Source organism: Protobothrops mucrosquamatus, unplaced genomic scaffold (assembly GCF_001527695.2).
Source record: "Protobothrops mucrosquamatus isolate PMUCROS unplaced genomic scaffold, P.Mucros_1.0 scaffold886, whole genome shotgun sequence".
Taxonomy (NCBI): domain Eukaryota; kingdom Metazoa; phylum Chordata; class Lepidosauria; order Squamata; family Viperidae; genus Protobothrops; species Protobothrops mucrosquamatus.
Window position 1 is genome coordinate 115,433 of NW_015387140.1, and position 27,893 is coordinate 143,325.

The 27,893-nt window shown below is 38.3% G+C and overlaps 1 protein-coding gene across 1 annotated transcript in view; it reads right to left on the reverse strand.

The window, feature by feature from the left end:
• Positions 1 to 14,414: 14,414 nt before the first annotated feature.
• CREB3L1 (cAMP responsive element binding protein 3 like 1) overlaps positions 14,415 to 27,893 on the reverse strand; it is a 45,642-nt gene continuing 32,163 nt past the window's right edge. Inside the window, exons 8-11 of the mRNA XM_015819287.1 lie at positions 26,295 to 26,394; positions 23,499 to 23,619; positions 16,929 to 17,193; positions 14,415 to 16,011 (exon numbers count right to left, since the gene is read on the reverse strand). Coding sequence (XP_015674773.1) covers positions 15,975 to 16,011; positions 16,929 to 17,193; positions 23,499 to 23,619; positions 26,295 to 26,394 — 523 coding nt within the window. The 3' untranslated portion in view covers positions 14,415 to 15,974. The remainder of the gene's footprint in view (positions 16,012 to 16,928; positions 17,194 to 23,498; positions 23,620 to 26,294; positions 26,395 to 27,893) is intronic.

Sequence of the window (27,893 nt, forward strand, 5' to 3'; positions counted from 1 at the left end):
CTGGTGGCAGGCTGTGGAGCCCCAGAGTGCGCCGGTCTAGGGGCTAGCAGGCTGTGGCTGCTGTTGGACACTGTCGGCCCCCATGTGCTCGCTGGCCTCTGTGTGTGGGGTGCTGATGGTGTCAGGCAGCAGCCGCCCTGGCCCCTGCCTCACCTTGTCCTGCGACAATGGCACCCCCGCCCTGCCTCGCCTCACCCCACAGGACGAGCCTCCTGCCCACCGCGCCACCTGCCAGAGATCCCGTGGATCTCTCCCAACCCTGCCCAGTCCCCACAGGCATCCCTCCCCACAAGCAACATCAAGGTGACCATGCCTACCTTGGCCACACCCACCCAGTCTGCCATGACCACGCCCACGCCCACCCAGTGGGCCACGCCCACCTGGCACCCAGCAATAATAAGTGGGTTTTGGGTTGCAGTTTGGGCACTCGGTCTCTAAAAGGTTCGCCACCACTGGTCTAAACTGTAATCTAGGACTGTTGAAACATAAAAGCTGGAAATCACTCAGCATACTAAACTAAGGCTTCTAAATACAGGCTGCAAAAAAATGGGATGAGGACTAGATCATAGCGAAGACTTACTTTGCTGCCATCTTGTGGTTGTCTGGATTTTTGCAGCTCAGATCTGGTAGTCATGGTTAAGCCAGAACCAACTGAATCATATTGTGGCTTAGCATGGTATGGAAACTCAGCCAATGGCATTAGGCATTTATTTCAGAAGTTGTTAATCAGGGATTCCACATTTCAAATGCAAATTCGGTATAAAAATTGAGATTTTAACAGTAGATTTTAATCTGTTGCTTTGCAACCAGTGGGGTTGCAAATGTCTTCTGTAGTTACATTGACTGATTTTTACTTAATCTGCTGCTCAGTGGAAAAGCTGCAAAAGTAGTTCTGAAGCTGCAGGGTAAGCTACTTCCCTGGGGGGGGGGGGAAATTCCCACCCCAGTCTGTCTATTGTTTCTGCAGGGTTTCCCCTCTTGCCTGAAACCAAATCACCGCATTGCATTGTCAGCATTTGTCTTGTTTCTGGCTGCTCTGAGGCAGGGCTTGGGTGCTTCCCCAAGAAAATATTTTCCTTTCCATGAAAAGCACACAGCGCCAGGGGAGATGGAGAATTAGGTTGAGGCACCAGCTGGCTGCCATTTTTGTGCTTTTCCCAATGGTCCTTTGGAGCAGTGATGGCGAACCTTTTAGAGACCGAGTGCCCAAACTGCAACCCAAAACCCACTTATGCATCGTCGGGTGCCGGGTGGGTGTGGCCCATTGGGTGGGTGTGGCCCATTGGGTGGGCATGGCTGCCGTGGTAACGGCAGACTGGGTGGGACTAAAAAGTTCAATCAATCAATTCCAAGTTTGCAAGATCTTTTTTTTCCCGCGAGAAGTTGAAATTGACTGATTGATTGAACCCTTTTGTTTTTTTGTACACGGCGGAAGAGGCCTAAAGCGAAAAGGTTTTATAAAACCCAGCTGAAGGCCTAGGACTGGGGCGATGGCGCGCATGCCCACAGAGAGAGCTCTGAGTGCCGCCTCTGGCACCCGTGCCATAGGTTCGCCACCACTGCTCTAGAGTCTAGAAGGAGAATTCTTGGGCACAGAAAGTGGGGCAGTGGAGCAAAAAAGCTGCAAAGGATACCGGAGCAATTTGGGCAAGGCACAGCCAATGGGATTCTTAATAGACTAAACTGTAGTGGTTAGAAAAGGGAGAGGAGCATGGTCTTCAACCCTTTCTCAGCCATGAAATGTAAGGGTGACCTTGAGATATTCATTATGACTCATTTTAGCTGGGAGATGGAGATGAATAACCTTGCATGTTATTTTTAAGTTCTTGATGGAAAGATTGCATTAAATGTCATACCACAAATAGCCTCCATTATTATAATCTGCTGACAATAGTCAATAGAGGTCTGCAAAATTAATCAAGGAAGAATTGCTGGGTGGTGAAACCTACTGTCTAAAAACTTTATTTTTTTGTTTGGAGATGGAGAAGGGCAGCTTAAAAAGCCAGTATCCTTATTATCTTTGCTGTTGCCCAGAAGGACAATCTCATTTGGTAAACATCTGCCACAATTAGAAATCCAGTAAAAACTCCTATACTCTGGAAAGCAGTCATTTCATTTCCACCACGATGGACTTCTCTGCTATTGATGGCACAGTTCCCCTTGGCTGAGAGAGCCATCCATTGCTCAGAAATTTATTTCCAGGAAAAAGATTCCTGTCTAAACTAATATGTCTGTTGGGATATATGTATCTGAAAGTCACAATGTCTTCCCAACGAGGAGCTGAAGAATCTATTAAGGAAGGTGATTGAATTTGTCAAGCATAGCTTGTTCCCTATACACTTCATTATGATGATTTTGTCTGGTGCCATTTCTCTCCAAATGGCCCTCTGCCTACCAGGGCATGCCTTGTGATATGTTACAGGAGCAGCAGGTCAAGAAAAAAAAACCAGAACTACTATCCTTTCACTGGTTTGAATTAACTGCTTGTTTATTAGAATTCAATTCTACCTTTCTAGAAGAGTTCAAGGTAGATAAATAGTATTTCCTCAATTTTTCTCCTTATATAACATTCCCATAAGTTTGAGCTAAAAAATAAAGACTGGCCTTAAGCAACTGAAGGAGCTTGATGTTGGATTCCCGTAATACTAATTAAGTACCCCCTGAGATACTCGTTTGGTGTAGTTGTTAAGGCAGTAGGCTAGAAACTAGGATATCATGAATTCTAGTCCCATTTTAGATACAAAGCCAGCTGAGTGATTTTGGCCCAATCATTCTCTCTCAGCCCTAGGAAGAAAGCAAGGGCAAACCATTTCTGAAATCTTGTCAAGAAAACTGCAAGAATTTGTCCACAAGGTTGCCAAGAATCAATCTAATACTTTAACCAATATACCTTATATCAACCTTTTTCTTCACCACAGACTCCCTTTAAAAGCCTTTTGGGGCCAAGACTTAACTCAAGATTGAAATCATAACATTTCTTCAAGCCTTCGTGGAGCCCCTTTGACATCACGCCTCCCCAGAGATCCGCGGACCACAGCTTGAGAACCACCTGCCATATACAGTAGTTGCAGAAGTATCCTATTTAAAGGATACCTTTTTCATTAATTCAAATGAAGATAGTCTGCTGCAAAATAGTTTAGGAACCAAATTAGGAAAATTAGGATGTGCACACGCACATCCCAGCAAGATGTCTTTTTTCTCCCCATGGTCTCATTCAATTGTTTTCATATCATCCTCAATCCATATCTAAGCCTTTTAAAATCCATCTTTAACTATTCTGGGTTAAATAGGAGCCTGTATTTTAAACATATACCAAACGGTGGTAGTTCTGCTGTGGTTATAATCCAACAGGCTTGATCAACCATTAGGATGGTTTCCAAGGCGAACCCTCCTGGCCATTTCAAGCTGGCACAGCTACTCTCCCTCCATCCTTCTCTCCAAACTCTGGGCTTTGTCTTTTAGAGTCATTCTGCTTTAGGACATAATCTAAAGTCTGGTTCTTTCCAATTGGATTCTGCCTCACTCCAGGTGACCAAGCTGATTACTGGCTCAGAGAAGAGCTGCTGCTGATCAGAGGGGGGGGGGCTATCCAGGGAAGCAAGAGAAAGAAAGAACTAGGTCTCTTGTTTATGGCTTCATAATAAATGAAGAAATGCTGATCTTCCCCATACCTGTCAAGTGTTGATTCCAGGCTGCTTTTGAACATGGCTCTAACTCTTTTATAATATAGCATTAAACCTGTGTCAAAAAGGAGTATAATAATCCGCTGTGCTTTAGCCTAAATGCTTTTCCGCAGATGCATTTAAAGAGAGCTTGACACTTACCAAACATCAGCAAACCATTGTTGATGCTTCTGGTTTAAGTATTTGTTAAAACTTGCTACCTCCCCATAGCCCAGCCCTTGCCATCATAACCAAGGAGAGCGGTTGATGGACAGTTTCCTCAAAGCTGATCTTGGAACAAAACAAAGCCGAGAGAACCGACCAGCCCTTGCCTTTAATGTGCCCTTGGCATCATAAAGACAGAACCATTCACTCACATTGTGCCTGAGATGCAGCAGATGTTATGTTGATATATGTTTTTCTGCTAGCACAAGAACTGGATAATAGGATATTAAGGCAACTCAGAGAAAGAGCTGTAGATGAACAGCAAATACTTACTTTATTCTTTGCCTAAAAGCTGTCTTTGGAAGTTCTGTCTTTTATTTCTTTTGATAATTTTAATACATTTTCTGGTGCTTAAATGAAAGTGAACAAATTTTCACTTCTTATTGTATCTTCTTGTTTTAAGAGATTACAACAGATGAGCTTAAAAAAAAAGAAATATACTTATTTCAGCGAGTTTCAAAAAAGAAACATACTTACTTCAGTTATAAGTATATAGATCAGTGGTTCTCAACCTGTGGGTCGGGACCTCATTTGGGGTCGATCGACCATTTCACGGGGGTCACCAAGCAAGGCTGTCTGCCATTTTTTTTGTCTGCCATTTTTCCCCCTTTTCCGGTGGGTGCCTTACCTCCCTTGGGCTGGGCCAGCTGGTGGTCGGCCTGCTCCGTCTCTGCCGCTTGCCAGCTATGCCTCGGCCGGCGCAGGGGGCGGAACCACGCATGCGTGGCGCTCCCGGGCAGGGAAAGTCCTCGACTTACGACCGGTTGGGTAGTCCTCGACTTATGACTGGTTTAGTCCTCGACTTATGACCGGTTGGGGTCACGGCATTAAAAAGGTTGAGAACCACTGATATAGATTCAATTACAATGACCATGAAGCTGAAAGCGTAGCTCCTTATTTCCTTCTATTGCAGTTATGAATGTGCTAACACCAACTATATTGTGATTCATTATTCACCTGCCTTTTATTTAATTACCCGATGCAATATGATTTGGCTTATCTGGTTGTTAAGGCTGTGACTGTTTATGCAGCATTGTTATATAAATATGTTTTCATATTCATTTTAAATCATACTGAATATTTAATTAATTTCTGTGGGCATTTAAGTTGCCGTTCTTTTGATTTTATCTGCCGATAGCATCAAACAGGATAAGGTGGACTATAAATTTCAAATACATATATTTAATTCAATTTGTATGTTGTCTTGTTTAAAAAATGGACATTTAAATATTTGAGATTGAACAAAGTTCAACAAATAAGAATCAAACTGCTGTTGAAGAAAAGTTGATGTATAATTTTTTCTTTCTTTTCAGAACTTAATAAAATCAGAATACAATTAAACATACTCAAACGTGTTCTGAAAACAATCCCCTACAGCATAAAGCTGCCTAAGATTGTTTGCCTAGTAGTTGATTTATCTATCAGTCAAGACAACCAATAATTCAACCTTATCCATATTGGCTTACAAGTAAGTCTTAATGAATTAAACAGGAATTTGCCCATGGCAAGCTTGAAATCAAATTTCAGTCTGAATCTTGCAGCTGTAGCTTTGTTTCTAGCTCTCATTTTAGCACTAATTTTTTTGGCTTAAATTTCGCTTTCTTAATGTCTGCTTGTCAGGCTGCTGTTCATAAGCCCAGGAGGAGAGCCAATTAAAAAAAAATGACAGCAGCAGTGCTGTCTGCCTCCTTTGATGCTGAGCAATTTGCAACTGCTCTCAACCTAGTAGGGGGTTTTAAGAAGATTTGGACAAGAGGACCCATCAATATGGGATGTGAGAAGAGCATTCCAGAAACTCCAGTCATCCCATAAGCTAATTTTATTTCATTACCTTTTAAATAAATCCATTTTATAAGTGAATCATTAAGAAATTACTGTTATGCAAAACTATTCAACAGAAGAAAAGTATAGACACATACCATATTAACAAAATGATACACATTCAGAATTAAGAACTAACAGGAAAAATGAATTATGGACACTTATGTTATAAACAACTTCAAAACAAAAGTAACCGTATTGGCTGAAAGTCGTATTCTTTGCCCTTTTGTTTTAAAGAGAATCTAATTAAATATTTATCAAAAACAAATCTGCACCCCACTGCTGCAAATCAGATGCAAATTTTCCCTTCTAAGTTTGTTGGATAATTCAATTGGCCTCATAGCCCCAAATGCCACAATTCTTGATGTCTTATTACTTAATTTGCAGCCAAGAGGAACATGCGCATCTTATCACAGTGTGATTGATGTAGTTATATTAATCCTGTTGAGGTTTAGCCGAAATGTGACAACAGGACAAAAACAAATCATATGAATTAATGTTATAGCTTCTGAGGTGCATCTCCAAGAGCGAGATAGATGCAACATATTAAAACATTTTTGTCTGATATATATGCAGCAATTGTTTTGTACTGAGCTCATTTTAAATCATAGCAACTAATGGTAAATTGTGTAAATCAAGTAGCTATTGATTTGTCATGTGAGAACATTCAAGCCTGTTATTCTAGAGTTACACAAGTAATTAACATTAATTCCATCAATTTCCCATTAAAAAAAATCTGCAAACCTTTTAGAAACAGTCTTCTCATAATTAAGTTAATCCAAAATCATCATGTAAGAGGTCTAGGTTATATCTGCTGCAAAGCAAGCTGAGGTGTTATTTTTAACTTGAGATGGTTATCTCACAATGTAAATATTTCATGAATAAAGAGATCTAAATTATATTTCTGATTCAAAGCTCCGATTTATCCATGCGGGAGGTGGAAAGCTCTACGGGAGCTCAGGATAATCTCGTTTTTTCTCAGGAAGAGAACCTGTATGTGAAGTCTAAGAGTTTCTCTGGGCTAATCCATAACATCATTTCATTAATGTCTTTTATCCTGTGACATTTCCTCTGACACCTGCACAACACACCCAAGAGCTAATTAGCAAAGGAACCAACAGAGAGCAAGGCATAATTTCCAGTCACCTGGAGGTGACATTTTCTTTCCTTGATGTTCTTGCTGCAGTTGATAAAGGCCGCAGTGGAGTGTTACAAAAGACCTTACCAGATAATCCCCCTTCATTCAGGTCAGAGAAACAAATGTTTCAGGTGGAAACTGAGGATACCTGGGAATGGGGAAATTCCATCACTCAACAATGGGCTGGGTTGCTAGCCATTCTTGGCATGTCAGCATGAGATCTTCTAACAAAGGAGTTGGCCATTTGCAGGGTCTCTTCAAAACCTGGACTTGAAGCTAGCAAATGAAGTGAAATACAGATAGCCCTAGACTTACAACCATGCATTTAGCAACCTTTCATAGTTATTATGACAGTGCTGAAAAAAGTTCCTTCCAATTGGTCCTCACACTTAAAACCACCATAGCATCTCCTCGGTTATGTGATCAAAATTTGGACACTTGGCTTGTGATGGATGCAATGTCCCAAGGTTATGTGATCGCCATTTGCAATCTTCCCACTGACTTTTGACAAAGTCAATGGAAGAAGCTGGATTCACTTAGCAACCATGTGATTCATCTAACAGCAGTGGCAAAACAGGTGGTAAAACTGAGCACACCTCACTTAACAAGGTCTCACTTAGCAACAGACGTTCCAGTCTCAATTGTGGTCATAAGTCAAGGACTCTCTGTACAGTATGGATGGATGACCATGTGGGAATTACACAGAAACTGTTGAGGCTTAAAGTAGCATGTATTAGATCAACCTTCCTTGACTTGGATGTGTTATGACTATAATTTTCAGATTTCCCAGCCAGGGATGGAAGTTGTGACTTGGATATTTGGTGATTTGTACGCTGAAAATTGCAGCAATACCTTGTGCATTAAGAAAAATAATGCAGCTGAATTGGAACATTAAGCAAACCATAAATAAAATGCAACTTGCTGCAGTTTCATAAACAGGTTAAAGTTGTTTTATTTCAATGTCCTTTTAGATTCAGTTGAGGGTACCAATCTTAGGTTTTATTTGGGTCTCACCTTAGGTTTTATGGTCAATATTTTTAAAGTTTAATAGTTTTCTCAATTTAGCTATTTATTAGAGATTGTTTTCTTTTTGTTTGATATTATATGTCACTGACAATCCTTTGGGATTGGGATAAATTCTAAGTACTGTCAAACATAAATTTATATACATAAACCAATGAGCAAAATATAGGTTCCACATTAATAAGCATAAGATCTGTTTTCTTGGTATATTTTGGGAGTGACTGTTGATTACAGAATCAAAATATTACTAGCTTTAGCCAGTGAAATAACAGCAAACAAGAGAGAAATATCCTGAACTTCAAGGACATGGATCAGCTTGAAATGTTGCCATTCATGATTTGGATTGGAGATCCCATTTCAGTGCTCTTGAAATTCCCTCTTTGCTGAGAAGTCAAGTTCACTTCTTTCCAATCTGCCCTCTAACTTCTAGATCTAAACTGAGTGGAAGAAAAAAAAACACAGTTAAATTGCCTGGCAACCAGGACTCCATCACCATTTCAACTGGCATGTAAGTGGGAGGGAAATTGTTCCAGTGCTCCTTCACAGTCACATTGCTTTTTAAAGAGGAAAATGAGTTAAAAATTAGAGGATTAGTCAAAAAAAGATCTGAAATGGAGGATCAGTTCTCTTCAACTGCAACAAAGATTTATTATAGGATTATAAATGTATTCTGAGTTAAAAGTTAAGGAAAGCAATTGCTTGAAGAGTGGAAAATTTACTTATTTGGTTTCCCATTTGCTTTTTTTAAAAAGTTAGAAGAATAAAATACATGAATTGGGGTGGGGAGTTTGCTGGCTTCCAGGAACCCAGTGATATCCCAAATTATGTAGCCTGGCTCTGGCCAAAATATTCAACAGCTAAGAGAAACATCAAAAGGGGCTAATTCATCCTTTAAGCACCTATCTTTCTTCTAATCTATCCGTCATTCTGCTGGTTGGGCACCAACATACACCCTTTTCTTCTCTGTTCACTCTTTTATTTATTGTACTATTCCAAAACATTAAATATGTATACGTGTTCCAAGCATGCCCCCTCAAACATTAAACACACATTTTAAGAAAGTTCAATGAGGTAGAATGGTGGTGCCAAATAATCTTAGTTCTCCCACCCACCTTTAAGGTCAAACGCAATCAATCTTTTGCTAAGTTTTGAAATGGAAGCTAAATTGCACAATGAATTCATCAGAGGCAAAGTGGGTTGGCTGTGCCCACCATGGGCAATAACATTTGAACTGTATTCAACACCTAAGAGCTGGGAGGTAAGGGATATGATTATCTGTTTCCAGCTTTCAGCATTCTGCAGCGTATAAGAAGTCAGACGGAACAGGATTGTCAAGCACCTTTCCAAAAAACTTAGGAAGCTAAGAATAAAAATGTCTTAATGCAACAAAAGAACAGTGCAAAGTGAAGGCGACAAGCCGAGTTATTGTGGAGCTAAGTAAGCACACAGAAAATTACTGCAGCTATATGATGTTCATTACTAAATTTTTTTAAAAATTGCCAACTGATCAAAAGAAAATCACCTGGCCTGCTTCTATGTCTTTAAGAGCAATATAATTTCTTTCTACAGTAGGATGTGAAAATTTATCTGTGCTGATCCCTGAAAATTAAACTGCTGCAAAAGATACTGGAGCCAAATTCTTTTCAGTCAGTTGGTAATTCCTCTGCAGGAACCTAGTTGGAGTTGGAGGAGGGCGAGGAGCAGCAAAAAAGCAAGTATGATTATTGTGTGTTTTCATCCTGCAACCTTTATATTTCTCAGGAACGAGGAAGACAAAGTGGTGTTGTGACATCCCCTTGTGAGCAAAGAAGTTAAGTGTTGAGAGGGAAGTGAAATAAAACTGGCCTTCCATCTGCTCCCATAAGACAATGTAAACACAAATCTTTGGCAGGATGAGAAGCCCTGGGCTCAGAATGTAAAACTCCCAGCTGACAGGGCAGTCACGGGACAACCTTTGAGCCCTGCCCTCGTGACAGTTGAAATCCTAATTGGGGAAATAACCACCAGATCATTCACAGGTGTGGGAGTTTGGCTTTGAATGAGAAGCTGGCAAAAAGCTTCTTCCAAATGATACTTAAAATCACATGACTGCTGAAAATTGTTCCCCAAAAAGCCAGTTAATGTTTGCCCCGTGGCTTCTCCACAAGAAACCATATCCGCAAAATAGGATGGGCTTTCTTTTTACCACGTTAAATATTGCAAGTATGAGGCATGTACTTCATATCTAGTAGGCGGTGCTAGAAACATAATGATCAATGGTCATGTATTTATGGGCAGCAGCTGATGCTAGGCTGCTATGGCTTTTCTTAGCCAGTTTTTGATTTGTGAATCAGGTGTAAGCTAATTTTGTTCCTCTCTAGTATATTAGGTGGAGGTTGAAAACCCAAAAACAGTTCTGTTCAGGAAACTAAGATTTAGGTCCCCTTCCTGCTATTTTCTCCTTGATCCTTTTTAAAAAAAAAATTGTGATCTATTTTTCATCTTTTTATCCACAGAATACTCATGGGGATGAACAATAAAGTAACATATAAACATTTAAACTCCCATATAAGGTTCATGCTAAAACAGATGGTTCTTTAGCTATTCTGACATAAGGTCCTTTTCACATGCTCCAGTTTAAAGCCATAAATTACGTTCAATAAACAATTGGCAGTAAGCGTAGTGCTTTCAACCTGGATACAACATGTTCCTAGTATCAAGCTTTGTTTGTTTTCTGGTGAACTTCATAAATCAATCTGATCCACAAACCAGCTTTTATTCTTCCTTTAGTAAATTTGGAGATGTCTAGAAACAATCCAACTTTACCTATTGTGGAACTTTCCCCTAGCAGCACCCATAAATAAATGTGAGAATATTGCATCTCCAAAACTCATTGTCTGGGTTTGCGTGTCATAAATTGGCCAATCACAATTTGCATTGTGAAAATACAGCTTATGTAAATAATGTTCAGTGTGTCACATAAGCTTGAAGAATTGAGTTCATTAAACCACAGTTACTGTAGGCACATCATTCAACCACAGACGCTGTATGTGCAGCAGCACATGGAAACTGTAATGGCTCAAACAAAAAAACCTGGATGAGGTATTTTTTTTTTTAAAAAATAGCACTTGAATAGTGAATTGGAGCATTTGGATGTGAATTCTAGGAATGAGAACTGTTTGGATCTCACATTTGGGTGCAGGTAATAAGGGAATTGTAATGTGGCCTAGTGTTGACATTTCTCTCTATATTACCTGAGTTACAGGACACTTTAACCAATGTAAATTTAAATTAATATAAGAGTGGTTAAGGTACCAGGCTAGAAACTGGAAGACCATAAGTTCTAATACCGCCTTAGCCATGAAAGCCACCTCATAGGGTTGTTGTTGTGGGGACAATGAAAGGAGGAGTATTATATATGTTCACTGCCTTGAGTTATTTATAAAAATAATAAAAGGATATAAAATAAATAAAATAAATTTCTAGCAAGCAACTTAGCTAAACAAATAAGACACAACTAAATAACAAATGGAGGACAATTATACTTTAAAACTACAAGTACCATAACAATATTTGTAAATGGAATAGATTACCTTCAGAAGTTGTGGGAGCTTCATTACTGGAAGATTTCAAGAAGAGACTGGACTGGTGTAGAAATGGTATAGGGACTCTTGCTTGGGTGGGTGGGGGACTAGATGACTTATAAGGTCCCTTCTATTCTATTCTATTCTATTCTGTTCTGTTCTGTTCTGCTCTGCTCTGCTCTGCTCTGCTCTGCTCTGCTCTGCTCTGCTCTATTCTATTCTATTCTATTCTAAATATGAAAGCCTATGTTTAATTTTGGAATACCATTGGTGGAGTTTACAGTTTACACTAAACCATGGTTTGTTGAAGCACATTCCTGTTCATCCATTACACTAAAATATAAATTTGTTTACAACAATAAGGATTGATTTCACTGCAAATCTATCTATTGCCTAGCAAATCTATCTATTGTGACCATAACCTGTGTTAGTATGGGTTTATAAGGGATATATTAACCGGTTGATACAGTGATTTGGTTCATCTGATAAATTATATTATAGATTGATACTATAAATCATACTATATATGTGCAGCAAATCGAGCAATGAGACTTCACATTAAAGTACAGTGCCCTTTATCAATTCTTTGTTCTTGACAAAAACATTCCCCAAAACTGTGTATATTGCACTGAAATATGAATTAACTTATGTCCCTTTGAAAACATACCAGCACATATGATCAGTACGCCCTGTTTTCTGCAAGGTAAACTATGAATGAAACATCCCACAAAGATTGTACCTGCAGAGGTCTCAATGGTACAGAGCCAATAGAGGAAAGGGGCTCATCAGAAGGACAAATCTTCCTTAACAGTATTTAAATGCTGTAGTGCCTCCTGATTTATACCTATTGTAGTAACTCTTCTGCTAGTTAGATGAAAGCTCATGGTAATCAAACATTTATGAAGCCAAATTAAAAATGCAGAACAGCTCTTATCAAAATGATTAGGGGGCTGGAAGCTAAAATGTATGAAAAGCAGTTGGGTATGTCTAGTCTATTGGCATGTCTAGTCTAATGAAAAGAAGGACTAGGAGTAACATAATAGCATTGCTTCAATATTTGAGGGGCTCCTACAAAGACGAGGAGGTCAAACTACTTTCCAAAGCACCCAAAGGAAACTAACCAAGGAGAGAAGCAATCTAGAACTAAGGAGAAATTTCCTAACGGTGAGAACAATTAACCAATGGAATAACTTGCCTTCAGAAGTTGGGGATGCTCCATCACTGAAGGCTTTCAAAAAGAGTCTGAAATGTTATAGGATCTACTGCTCGAGCAGGGGTTGGACTCCCTGGTGCCTTCCATATTCTATTCTATTCTATTCTATTCTATTCTATTCTATTCTATTCTATTCTATTCTATTCTATTCCATATGTGGAAGTATACTGTTTCAAAAATGAAAGTGTCCCCAGTTTCCATGGCATGAGCAAAGTTGATCTAAAGACATAAGAAAAAGTTACATTGTCCATGGGAATACTGTACTGCTGAAGCCAGCATGCTAAGTTCTCTCCCCAGTTTACACTTGCTTTTTGAGATGTGAAGAACATTTTCTATTTTAAGAGAGCAAAAATTCAAAATATTTCTGCTGGACCAGACTGAGGGCTAATGTAGCCCAGCATCTTGGATTAGATCTGGAATTCAGTGGCCTTTCAAATGAAAGTTTCTAATTAATTGTGGTTCTTAATCCTGTGTGTTTTCATATCCCTGCAGACAAAGGGCTCTGACATGTATGACTGTGTGCAGTTCTGTGAACGTTGTTCATGTTAAAATTTATAAAGAGGAAGAGTGCCATTTAAAAAAAATGAGTATTCATTATCATTACCAAAGCTTCCTTTTTCATTTGAGCTTGAAATGCAGGAAATTAAAAAAATATGAACACCAGGTTATCATGCAACTTGTGAAAACAATCTTCATATGTACTCTGATTGCAAGGATTTGCTCACATTTTATGATGGAAAAAGCTGGCAGCATCCTCGAGGCTGTGATATTTTTAGATTAGTGGGTGTTTAGTGCTGAAAGATTACTTGAATATTTTGAAGCAGGATCTGCAAGTCTTTATTTGCAGGCCGAGCTTCTTAATTTAATATTCCTAAGATTGCTGTGGTGTTGTACCTTAAGAGAACAGCTCAAAAGAGTTTCTAGTCTACTTTTCCACATTGAACTATTTAGAGCTCTTAGACACATTTGATTTCTTGAGAGATAATGTGTTATTAGTTATACGCCCACTTCTTCCTCCCAAGTCATGCTGCTATCACCAATGGGAAGCCAGTATTAGTTGGAATTGCTGGGACAATGGGGTGAAATTCTATTTATCTACGGGCCTCGATAGGGCAGTTCCCAGAGGCAGTACCTGTTGACGACCCCTTTACCTCTTGTGACTTTTTCTAGACATAAAAAAGATGGGTTTTTTTTAAAAAAAGCAAGCTACTCTGAAGTTTATACATATTACTAGTTCCAATAAAAGAAAATATCTGTAGCTCAGAGTTGAATTGTGGAGTGTTGTATAGTCCCCAAAAGAACAAAACAGAATCAAAACAAGATTTTGCCTTCTCCCATTGCAAAGCAGAGCTAGTGCCAAAACATTTTCTGTTGTTGTTGCTTTCCCAGTGACTAGAAAACATATTTTCATTTGTTTTAGAAAGCAAATATCCTTTGCACATAAGAGTGAAATTAAGTCTCCTGCAATATGACTTCTTCCATCCATTATACATAATATTATAGCTTATTATTACCAGGCTGTGGCTGCAGGATTGGAAAGACAGATTGAAGTGAGGAGCTGCTGTCATAATTTCTCAGTAATGCAAATTCTGCACAAGCCCTCAGAGAAGCCCTTTCAGCTCTGGTAGAAGACCTCTGCTCATGATGGGAGGGCATAGCTGTCACCATTCAGAGATAGATAGTGGGGCTACACAAACATTTACTAAACTAATAACCTCTCCGTTAAATAATGAACAATCTGAACAACAGAGCTGATGCTGCATCTTTTTTTAATTTTGCTGCTTGAAAGCGACTGCAGAGCCAAGAGAAGAAGGAAAGAGTGATATATTAGAAACAAACAGGGCAAACATCAGCTGCTAGACTGAATGGAAACAGTACGTTGCAAAGAGAGTAAATCCACAGAGGCAAAGCCCGCAATAACTCTTAATAAAATACAATACAGAAAATAGGACTTAAGGATCTCCAAAATACATTATCTTAAGAGTTGGCAATAATACAAAATAAAATTCATTATGTACAAACAATTTCTGCTTTTGGTCTCTGTACAACAATATGAATTTGAGGCACATGTGGACAATTCTCAGAAGTTATGACTAATGACAAGGATGTCAAAGATACACACACTTGTTGAGAAGTGGTTCTTTATGCTGGTTTCAGATTTTTGAAGAAGTGGGTACCTAGAAAGTTGTAGTGTTTGTCCCAGTGGACTTTAATGAAGAATTGCTGGGGAAATTTTCTGTATGTTGACTATTGAAATGGAAATCATTGTTGAACTATGCTGATCTATTTGTTCCAAATGCATATATATATGTATACTGTGGGGATGGGAGGCATTGAGATGCCCACTATCTTTGGTTGAGGAGGAACATTTTTAGACATGGTCAAACAAAATTTCTTAGTCGAGACTGGTCCAGATGGCAATCTCATCTTTTAAAGGGAACAGTGTAAGATAAAGAAGGAACTCATTAAAATGGGCTGCTATTAGACTATTTGAAAGAAAAGCCAAAATTAAAAAAAAAACACTTAACAAATATCAAAGATTGCATTGCATTTTTGAAAAGCTCCTTATTCAGAAGTAAATCTTCAGACTGTGGTTCCAATCATCAGATAAAAAGACTGTTTTTATTGATTATGATTTCTATTCATGAGAAACACTTTTTAGAAGATTATTTTTTTTTTCTTATCTGGACATAAATGTGACATGGTCATGTGGTAATGTCATATTTGATCAGCAAAAAGTATCATTTTGAAATATCCTCTTATTTGGATATTTAATTGTAAAGTATACAATTATGTAAAAAACTGAACTAATCAGTAGCTGAACAGGAATGTTTTTGCTGACATAGAAACAAAAATGATTTGGGAATGATGCACTTGTGTGATAGACTTCAGTCCAGGGAAAAGCATAACCAGTGGCTATGGGAATCACAAGTGGGAATACATTAGAGGGTTGAGGTGCTATCCCTGATTATGGAAAATGTTGTGAAACCTGACAGAAAGATCAGTATTGATACCAGGGCCTACGTATGAGTGAATAAGAGGTTAAACTCAAGGCCAGCTTGGAGATGTCTAGGTGGGGCATCTCCTTCCACAGTGCAAGCCTGCTCATTTTACTCAGAAATAATTCCCACCAGGTTGTATTTATGAGTCTGTTAGTTTAGACCTGTAATGCAACCCACTCCCCCAAATCTTGCAATCCTAGTCATGCTTCCTTAGAATTAAGAATGATGCTTACTTCTAAGTAAGCATGCAAAGGATTGCAATGCCAGTCATATCACTAGAAAAGGATCCTGCATCCAGATGGAAGAGGCCCGGAGAATTTGCAGCTGCTACAAATATTCAGCTGTGTCACTGGAGGTTCCATCTCTGCAAAAAACATAAAACCAAAACATTAGCCATTTATTTTGTCAACTCTAATTCCCTCTTCATACCAGTCAAAGACCTTTGAGTGGATCTTCCCTCAGCACTTGGTTGGATTCTTTGGCAGATTCTTTCAGTTCCTCAGAATACCTTGATCTCTTCCTTATTTTCCATTGTCCTAGTCTCACATGTAGTGTCAGATATAATACCTGCTACAGTCTGTCACATTGAATAGCAAAGGTTGTCTTTCAGTGCTATAACTGAACATAAGTGTCTGCAAAGAGCCCCTAGCTCAATTCCTGGCAATGGTTAAAAAAGGGATAATTAGCAGGTGGCAGGAATAATAGAGGCCAGAGTTGGCTAGTAATTCCGGAGATTCTTTGGAGAAGGCCAATCTAATCCATGTGAAATATATTTAAATCATACAACATGTGTCTACTCTGATTTTTAACATAATTTTGGTAGACATTGAAAATTGCTCTCTGTTAATTGAGGTTTCCATAGTCCATAGAGCTTCCTCGCCTGAGATTTTGGGGCGAATCAGACAATTTACAGTTGTAGAAAAAGAACGAAAAATCATTTATTCTAGTTTGAGATTTTGTGGTACAGAGCTTGCCATAATGCATGTACTCAAAGTACCACGCAACTCCTTAATTGTTTCCGCTGCAGCAGATCAATAGTGCTACCCTGCTGGAAACTGAGAATGAGAAAGTCCAGCCTGTTCTTTATCTTTAATAATAGACTGACTGGCAGAAATAAGCAATGAAGGTTTTGATAAAAAACAAGCATGATTAGCTGCTGGGGTTTGCAATCCCTGCAATCACACATGCCTACGTATAGGAATTGGTTAAAAATGAGACAAATGTATTTGAGACCTAGATAGGAATGAAAGTCTTGATACAAACGATCCCAACTTTGCTTACCTCTCATGGAAACCTTCCTTGGAATGAGTAAGAGCTGAGCTGGTCCGATTCTGATTTGGACCTGTGAGATGGGTTTTGTTCAGATACTTGACTGTTTCACGAGCCACAGCCAGGCTACTGTGCACGTCCGCTTGTGGCTGCTTCTCTTCCTCCCCATTTTTTTCAGCTTCCCACTCTTCAGGATGCTCCACAGAAATGAAGGAGCTGTAGGTCTCCTCTAAGGAGCCCCCGTGCTCATCATAGAACAGCAGGCTCCGTGATTGGACTGCAGAAAGGAAGAGCTTCGTTAAGCAGCACAAACATGTTGCCCATTTATTTGCTATGTCTTTATACCAATAAATGTCACTCTTGTAATTTCTGCCTGTCATGAAACTATATAACAGTCAAGCTGCCAAATAATTGCCTAAAATCTAATACAGTTTGACTTATTTCCATTTTCTACTATCTTAACATAAGGCTATTCTATGAGGTCTCATCATTTGGCTTCAAAAAGCAAGCCGCAAAAAGCAAGTCTCTTCCTCAAAACCAAAGTTTAATTCTGACCGTTAGTCTTCAAAAGGCATAACTGATAGCACAATTTGTAATAAAATGCTTTTGCTTTTGCTTTTTTTTTTACAACCCTTTAATCCCTTAATTCAGGATAGAGTTGGGGTGACAAAATGCAACTGAGCATTTACTGACCGGATATCCTTCCTGATGCCTACATGGAGTTCACAGCAGATATTTTCTCTTTACACCCTGAGAGAGAAACATCTGCCACTACCTAGCATTGAACTCTCAACTTCCGAGTGGGAGGTGAGCCACCACACTGGTTTATAATAAAATGCTTTATAATTGTTTTTTAAAAAATATAGATGATTTAATACAGTTTTCAGACAACTGATGGACTCAATGCCAGTAGAAGTGGTGCCAGTGTACAGTGAAAATATATATGTATTAATTGCAGGTTTTACATTATATAATACTTATGTAAACAACATCCATGTTTTCAGATTATAGTCATAATTTGCAGTACTATATAGACAAGACTATTTGCTTGGTACTGTATGGAGAATATCTATACCAACATCAGAGGTTTCTAGCATCTGATAAAAGTTATGCCTATACTATGGAAGAGCTATTTATTTAGCTCAGCAATACAATCAACTTTAACAACAGTGCATAAGACAGACAGGGCTGCTGCTTCCCTGCTGCTTCCATTTCTGAGATTGGTATATAAGATTAGAACGAGGGGTTTTATTTACCTTTACTCAGTGGTGGGATTCAGCTGGTTCGCACCACTTTGGCAGAACCGGTAGCTAATTTTTTGTTGCCCAGACCCAAAATGGACTTTTGCAAGCGGATCCTTACAGAGAACCGGTTGTTCACATATTTGAATCCCACCATTGCCTTTACTTAAACATGAGTAATGGTCATGTACATTGTTAGTTCATTTTGGTTAATTGTTAGTATTAGGGTGAACCAGATTCTTGGAAGAAAGTTAAAGTTTGAACATGTTAATATTTTATTTTATTATACCACCCAAATATGGAATTTGCTGATCTAGGACAATGAGCTCTGGACATAGCATGCCTCTGCCTCAGATTGATACATTTTATGATAAAGCCCAATCTGAAATTGACAGAACATGTGCTGTTTATGGTTAGAAAATAGAATACCAAAACTGGAATTATTAAGGAAGAAAGTTTAATTGGATTGTATGGTCCCAGAAAATGAAATGAAGCAAGATTTTCCAATTTCTGTCAATCCAGTAACAGGACATATATGGATATACATGGAAATCACCGGACAGAATGCATAGAAATCAATGTACAAGAAGGTGGAAGAGTTCAGTTATAACAGCAGATACGTGGCCAGGGGCTGACTGCGGAAGAGATCACAAACTGCTCATGTTCGAGTTCCATGTCAACCTAAAGTAAAGTAAGTAAAGCTAAACTAGAAGAAGCAAGCCAACCAGTGTCCATGATAACGACCTTTTAAGGAAAACATCAAGAATTGCTTTGAAATCCTGAAACTCATTGATAGGGAACCAGAGAAACTGTGGAATTAGATCAATGTAATTGTTAAGGATGAAAAAGAAACTGCTGCAGCCCCAAAAAATGTAGGAAAGCAAATTGATTGTTAGAACAGAGGAAATGCCAAGAAAACCAGCCAAAGTCAAGAAAGACAATAATCTCAGGAAGGTCCTTAGTTCTAACCAAACTGTTCCAGCAAATCTGGAATACAAACCAGTGGCTAGCAGATGGGAGGAGGTCTGTCTAAGGACTAATACTAAAGAAAGGAGGCTTCATAGAGTGTGAAAACAATCATAAATATCTTTCATTTCACATGCTAGCAAAATAATGCTTAAGATCATTCAGTGCAGATAAGAATTATACACGGAAATGGAATTGCCAGAAATTCAAGCTGGCTTTAGAAGAGGCCAGGGAGCAAAAGGCATTATTGCTGATGCAGACTGAATAACTGAGACACAAAAACATTAAGAAGAAATTAATATATGCTTCCTTGTATGTAGAAAGGCCTTCAACAGTATCTACTATGTTAAGATCTGGAATGTGCTTTGGAGAATTGTGAATCCCAACACATCTTGTGATCTTATGCAAAACCCGTACCCTTCCCCATAAGGCCAAACAGACTAGGTCTCAGCTGACAAAGGAGTAAGACAAGGCTGTGTACTCTCCCTTTATTTATTCAGACTATATGGCAAATGTACTGTATATGGAGGGTAACTGAATTGGAAGAAAATTAGAAAATTTAAAATTGGAGGAATGAATATCAATAAACTGTGTGCTAAGGCTGTTCTGCAATATGCTCAATGTGTGGCTACCTTGAATAGAAATCACAACTGAGGCAAAATGTGGCTACTATTTGGCATAGGTTATAGAGACCATAGGTGTCTCTACTGGAAAAACTGTACAAGATGTCAGTTGCCTGTCAGACACAATTTGAACCCCTGGTGTTGATCTTTAAAATTCTAAAGAGCTTAAGATGGTATCTGTGCGTATTATCTCCATGTACAAACCTACTGAGTTGCTTACATCCACTGAAGAAGCCCTTCTGAAGATATCCTAGCTGCCAGAATTTAGCTGTCAGTTATGTTGGAGGGGACCTTCTCTTGTGTGACTTCCACGCCACAGAAAGTTCTCCCTTTCATACTCCCATTATTTAGAAAAATTGTAAGAATACATCATTTAACTACTTGTTTTAACTATTAATCTGTTTTAATGATCCATATTTAACTCTACTGATTTTAGCATTCTGCATTTTGATTAATTGGTGGAAGCCACTACAAGCACTACCATCTAATAGTAAGTAGAAAAGTAGATATGAATTTAATAATAAACAAAACAAGATAAGTGAATGTTTGAGAAAAAGAAATGAAAAATTGCAACTTTATCACACACTCCGGACATGGATTAATGACTATGAAAAAAAATAAATTGGAACCAAAACTTCTGAAGGATAAGTTACCACAAAATCTAATTATCTCAGTACTGGGCAAATTACAGTCCATTGGTCAGATGTGGCTCAGGATTTACATTTTTCCATTGTTCCCTGAAATCACACTGCTGAAATTTGGAGCACAATGGTCCACTTTGAGGGCTGCAATTCATGTGTGTAAGTTAAATAAGGTTCGGAATAGGAATGGGAAGCTCTAGGAGGTTCCACATCTAATTCCCACTCCTAAACACCCCAAACCACCCAAAGTATTGGAATTGATGGAATGGCCGATGTTGATACGTTTTTCTGTAAAAAGTTAAAGGTCGGGAATGAGAGCAGGAGATCTGGGGGTGGGAGCAAACTGCTCTTATTCTTGCCCTCTTCAACACTGTCTCTAAATTGCCCTCCCCAATTATTTCAGGTGATTATTCAAGTTATAGATTTTTTTTTTAGGGTTGAAATGGGAGTGCTTTGCCTTACAAAGGCTTCCCCTCCCATTTGTATACTTAAACAAATGAACAGGAAGCAAAAAAAAGGCTCTACACTCTTAATATTGTTGGGCCAAATGTCCTTAGAAATTAGAAGAGCAAACTTATCCAAATTAAGTCTTATCATCATTTCATTTCAGTATATTTCTGTTCTCCCTGAACAGTTTAATTCGCCGCTTCTGTCTGTAGGAGGGTAGGGCAAAGATCCCATTCCTTCTCACTTTCGGAGGCTTTTTCCTTTTTTTCTCCCCTCAGGAAATCAATTTTCAAGTAGAAGAGAGAAAATCACTGTTCTTACCCAGTTCCAAACACATTGTTTACAATCAGCTTAAAGTAGTGCTTTTGGGCTTCGGCTGCTTGTAGCTTGGGCTAGACGCTGATGTTAGCTAGCCTTTCTCCTGCCAGTTTCTGGAGGGCTTTTCCCAAACCGATCAGATCGACCGCCATCTCTCCATAATCAGAAGGACTTCCTTCTTTGTTGCCTCTATGGGGCAACTTCAGGCCTATTTAGGGTTCCCTAGCAGGCAGAAATCAGCCATAGGGTACGGAGTCTCACGATCCCTCGGCTGTTCACTACTGCACAAAACCTTGGAATGGGGGAGGCTCTGACAGGCCTAGTGCAGAAACAGGTCCACACTGCACCACTTCCCCAGCTCTCACATGACCTGTGGGGGAGGCAGGGCACCAGGCAGCCTCTGGAGATCCAAACATCATGTTGGGGAAGGAGAGCAGACCATTCTGCCCCTAAATCTGGATAAATTTGAAATTGGTGGAATCTGTTAAGATTTTCCTTTTAAATCATGAAAATAGAAGTAAACAATTGTCTATTACTGAAAAATGAAAAAAAAATGAACTGGTGCTGACATCTAGTGGTGGATGAAAATATACAACAGCAGTTGCTCTATTACAGGGATTGGCAAAGCCCAGGAAGAGATAAATAGTTTCTGGTGACCTTCAATGTCTTAATAACAGATAACAGCTATGACAAAAAAAAAGAAAGTAAGAAAGAAAACATTTTGGGCTATCTACAAAGTGAGAATCATAAACTCTAAAAAAAACTTGACCTTTCTGGATTACAAATACTAACTCAACTGTGATTCTAAAGCTGTCTGCAGAGAAAGGAAAACCCTGACTTTTGGCTATCCTGGAAAACCAGAGATCTCCAGAAAGAATGTACCAAGAAAAAACAAATACTTTCCAGAAGGAGATCTATGCTATATTGCAACTAATTCAAACAACAATGATCTCAAACCACGAGGAAGTTAAAAATAACTTTGAAAATATAAATAAACACATCTCTAATTTAACTTTACAACATAAAAATTCTCAGAAAATAAAAATAGAGAGTGAGCAGAGAAAACAGACAATTGAATATGAGACAGAGGAGAGAGATTTTAAGATGGAATTTAACAATAGAAGGAAGTATGACTTAACCCAGAAGGAAAAAAATTTACAGGAAGTACTGGACATGGAAAAGATAACTTACACTCTAAATTACAAAATAAGTTCGAGGGCAAGAAAAAAGATTTGACAAAATGGATTCTGTCAGGAGAACTATGAGAACTTGAGAGACAAAAATGATAAATAAAATAAAGAAAGAAAGGAAAAGATTCTCAATGAATACGAAGGGGTGAAACCTTCCTATAAAAATCTCTTACCTGTTTTGCCTTTTGTACTTGCAACATTCTCAAGATTATGGGAAGATTCTTTGATTCAGCAAAACATATTGATCAGGAAAGATATTTGGCAAAAAAAGGGCTAAAGTGAGAATTAAGAAACTAGATGATGGGATTTACCAGAGGGAATATTTAAAAATTAAACATTTGTTTGAATATGGTTAAAGAAATAAAAAGATTTTGGATATAAATAAAGATTAGTTTAAGAGGGATGAACCCCTCAAGTAACATAGTATTTTTTCTTTCTTTTTTCTTTTGTGTTTTGTTTTTTGACATGAGAAATATAAAAATGTTGGGATGGTTTATATAAAATAAATGTTTTCTCTGTTTTTTTTAAAGATATGAGAAATGTAAAAGTGTTGGGATGACTTGTATGAGAAAAAAGACTTAAATACTTAACTGTAACTAATTTTGAGAAAATCTTAACCAGTAAGAATGCTCTGAATATTGTGGGAAAAACAAATTTAAATAAGAGCTTTGTAAACAGGATCTATGATGAGGCAACCAAGATGATCAATTAGAAAAGAAAATTTATATTGATGTGGTTATTATTTGCAGAAACATAAGCAAAATGTTTATATTTAATTGTCATTTATTCAAATAATAAGAACTGTATTAATTTAAGTTGGCAAAAGAGAAAGAAGAAGAGAAAATCAAGCAAAGCCATAATATGGACTATAGAATTATAGAAATTAATTGTCATTGATTGTTTTTTAAATACTAACCCAGACAACACGCTGTTTACCAAATATTAAGGTAATTATGTTAAAAATCAATAAAACATATGTAAAAAAAAAAGAAATTAGAAGAACAGAAGGCCCACAGCTCAAACTTCCAAACTTCATCTGTTCCTGCAATAACATGATATATCTCTGTGGACAAAATGAACCATGATGGGGTTATCCCTGGAAAAGAAGGATTAAAGAAGCTTTTAGTAATGAAGGAAATGTCCACATTTGACTCACTTTTACTTGTTGTGTAAATATCTGGCGTCGGAGCTGCTTTTACTGTTTGTGATGATGTTGAGAATTCTGGGAGACATGGCATCATGGAGCCCAAAACCAGAACAAAGCACAGCACCAGGACCTATGGGGGAAAACACATAGTAGAAATATTCAGTGCACTGACTGAATAGAAAGGACATTTGAAGAGATGAATAGTAAGAAAGAGAAGAGCTGGAAATCATCAAAACAACTTTGTAATGGAGAAGTGACTATAATAACAAGGAAAACCCAGTCTCACTTCTCTATTGAGCCATAAAGTTTATGGATTATTTCCAATGGGAAAGATGAACTATAGATCTAATAAATGAAATATATTTAGGGAAATCAATAGATTTTAAAAATGTAGATATATGTGTTTACAAGAATTCTAAGAACAGGTTTAAATTTGTAATCATCTGCCTAACATGCAGACAGCCCAGGTTCGAATCTCAGAAGGGTATGTCTGGTTGAAAAGAACTAAAAAGTTCGAAATGGCTATTCCAGTTCTCCCTTAATTCTTTGTTAGCAATCCAAATTTTGAAAAACACACACTATATATATACACACACACTAGCTGTACCCGGCCACGTGTTGCTGTGGCTCAGTCTGGTAAAAGCGTGTGTTGCTTTTACGTCCAACAGATGGCGCTGTTTTTCAAAAAAAACATGTTTTACCTGTCACAGGTGTGACATCTATATAATATAGGTATATAAAAACATGCGCGTATTTGAATGCAACGGTGTGTCAAAATTTCAAAGCAATCGGTGAAGAACTTTCAGAGATTTAAGATTTTGAACAAACGAATGAACATTTACATTTTTATTTTTATACACACACACACACACACACACATCTTCTTCATAGAGCAACTCTAAGTTAGGGGCAAATACATTCATAGGCTTTTCAAAATCATATCAGGCTTCCAAGAACCCCTGGTCAGCATATACAGTATATTTTTCATCCAGCCCTATAAGCTACATGCTATAGGCCAGAGTTCAGGAATAGTCCACATTGAGCCTGCCACTAAGTAGGAACTGAACACTGCATCATTTGGTCCACGCTACAAACACATCTTTAGGTAAGAATAGGAATAATATTAAAGACCTACTGAAGCAATATTCTTTTTCTGCTCATCTAGAATGGATATTCTCTCACCAGCAAGTGATATAGAGATGAAAAAAGTTTCATCTACTGAATTTTTGCCTATCAGGAAGATGTTATTTACAGGCCCAGAAAATTTACCAGAAAAAGGAGAAAACTTTAAAAGTTGTAATAAAAGTGGGGGGAAAGAGTGGGAGGGGGATTCTGGTTCGATTCATCGAATAATAATCTTTTATTTGGTCACTTTGAATCTGTAGCACAGAGAATGCTTATCTGAAGCTTCCTTTATTTTTGCCAGAATGGAACAAATGTAAATGATATTTTAAACTTATTCAACTTTCATTTAAAACTGATAGAAAAATTGTACCATTAGGTCTTTTTTACAACGGATATTCCTGTGACAGCTATAAAATGGATGTCAGCTTTTGCTATTTTTATATCAGAGGTAAGAGCCCATTAGCATTCATTAGAAAAATTCCTTGGTTTGGGAGTGGGAAGCGGGGAGGATGAACCACACATTTAGCTGATGGTTACAGGAAGGAACATTACTCATTCAATGAAGTTTGCAATCTAACTCTTACGCTGTGATTCAACATAATGCAAGCTACATTTGGGGATTCAAAAATAAATATATAAATTCTCCTGATGTCTAACAAAACTTTATTCAAAGTGAGGAATAGAGGAAGGGGAAGCAGGTTGATCAGACTACCATCTAAACAAGTAAGCTCAAAATATTCATCCTTACTATTCTCACACTATAATAGTGACTTTACAATACTAAGGGCAATTTCACACTGCAGCCTATGTTGCTTGTCTTATGTGATGTCCCAGCTGTTTCTTAAGCCTTGGCAATGTGACTGAGCTGATGCTTAGTCCAAATTGCAGCCAGGTGTTACCCTTTCAAGGCAAGCCAAACACAAGAAGCACAACCATGAGTACTAATTTTATCTTTATTGTAAGGTTGAATTTACACAGGAGTCTTCAGACTTGGTCCTTTTATGACTTGTGGACTTCAACTCCCAGAATTCCTCAGCCAGTTATAAAAGGGCCAGGTTTGAAGATCCCTGGTATAGGGTTTCCTGACTGAGCAGGGGATTGAACTAGATGACCTCCAAGGTCCCTTCCAACTTTATTTTTATTATTATTATAGCCTTCACCACCATCCCTTTCCCACATTATGTCCTTGGACACTAACCCTTTCCATTCTTTCCCCCCCCTTCAGATACCAAGATTTATAACCTCGGGATTATAAAAACCAGTCATTGTCAACCAGCAGAGATCAGAATCTGACAGCTTAGGAGGAAATGGCCACCCTGGGCACCAACCAGCTACTGGGAGAGAGGGGGCACATTAGATATTGCAGCCAATCAGAGTGGAGGCTGTTACTAGAACGGAACAAACTTTCAGAGACTATCTACTCTGAAGGGCTTCAGATTCCCAGGTCAGAAAAGAGCTGTTTTGATTTGAAGCTGGAAATATGGGTGAGGTGTACATTTGCCATGGACCAGGAATGGGAAGACAACATCCTTTTCTGCCTTCAGGAAGTGATGAGCATCCTTTACGGCAATGGGCCAAACAGCAAGTGGGTAATCTGTCCTTAATTTTGCAAAATTTCAAAGTCAAGATCACTGTGAATGGAAAATGATATGTTTAAAAAGGATACTATGTAGACCTTACCATCAGGCATGTTCCTGTCTGTGTAGAGGCCATTTTGTATGGCCTGGAAACCTTCCCTGCAACCAGAGATTGTAGCTTTTGTAACTGCTGCAGAAGTGTCCTAGAAATTAATTTTAAAAAAATAACTTTTTCACCATCAGAAGAAAACACATTAAAAAAATTAAGAACTCTAAAAATAGTATGTTTATGTCTTTCTCTAAGAAAAATAACATTATTTCTTTCTTTAATAGATTTATATGGTTGTCTACCTCAGAAAAGTTACTTTGGGAAACTAACAATGTGTTACAATAATTAAAAACTCCTTAGTCCAGATACTTGAAATGAGCAATTAGTACAATAACCTATACAGTACAATAACCATAGCTGAAAACCATATATTATGTATTTATTATTGAATACAGGAAGTCCGTGGGTTACAGCCACTCATTTAGCAACTGTGCAAATTTACAAAGTTGCAGCATTGCAGTATCCCTGCAATCATGTGACCATGATTCGGGCACTTGGAAACCAGCTTGCAATTATGACAGTTCCAGCATCCTGCGGTCACATGATTGCCAATTAGGCTCTTCCCTGCCATTTTCAAATTCAATGGAGAAGCCTGCAGGAGGTTACAAATTACTCCCACAAGTCGCTCCCACTTCCACTGGTTTTTTTTTCCCAAGGCGCCCCTGGGCAGCATGGGGATGCTGTACTCCATAGCACCTCCACCCACACTCTCTACTGCCTGCCCATGGCACCCATTTGCATGTAGCTCTTGCCAACCCACTATAGATTTGGGATGCTGAATGCAGCGGAGAGTCCAGAATTGGTGGGAGAATCAGAGAAGGTAATGACTTGTCCAGTAGATGGCAGTCATCAGCTATCAACAAAGTTATCAAACCTACTGAAAATTGTAACCTTTGAAAAACAGAATATGCTTCAAGCTTCCAGAGTCCTAGGATACTGCATCTAACTATAAAGTAGGACCAGAACCTGCTGTTGAGCACAAGAGAAAAGCATTTACTAGAGCCACTGAATGAGGGCACTAAGCACAAATGGAGTGGAAAAGCTCAAGCACAAATCAAGATTATTTGAGGGGGCAGATTCTGGATTTAAAAAGTCAGAGTTTATCTAAAATTGTATCCATAGCACATTAAGCAAAAACAGGTTCCTGTATTATTCACACTTTTATTTACTGATAGCATTCATTTGCCACTGAATTCAAACAATAAATTGACACAAACTCTGTGCAATGAGCAAAAGAAATTCAACAATGCTATTAACAACAATTAATCAGTTATCAAAGACTTAAATGTATTGCACTCTTTCAGATAGGAACTCTCATCATCCTGACTCAAACCCTTGAAGAAGCCAAGGTTTCACAGCTTTTCTAAAGGCCTGCAGGATTGGACCAAGTGTCAGGGAGGTGTATGTGTGTGTGTGTAAGAGAGGGCAATTGAGGTATGAGATGGGTAGATAGCTTTGAGTAAAGGTACTCCTGTAAATAACCCACTCCTGTATCGTGTAGGACTTTATATGGAATAACCAGCACCCTAAATTGCATCAGAAGCCTTCAGGAAGCCAATGCAAGATCACAAGGTGATGTGCCACTGCATTCTG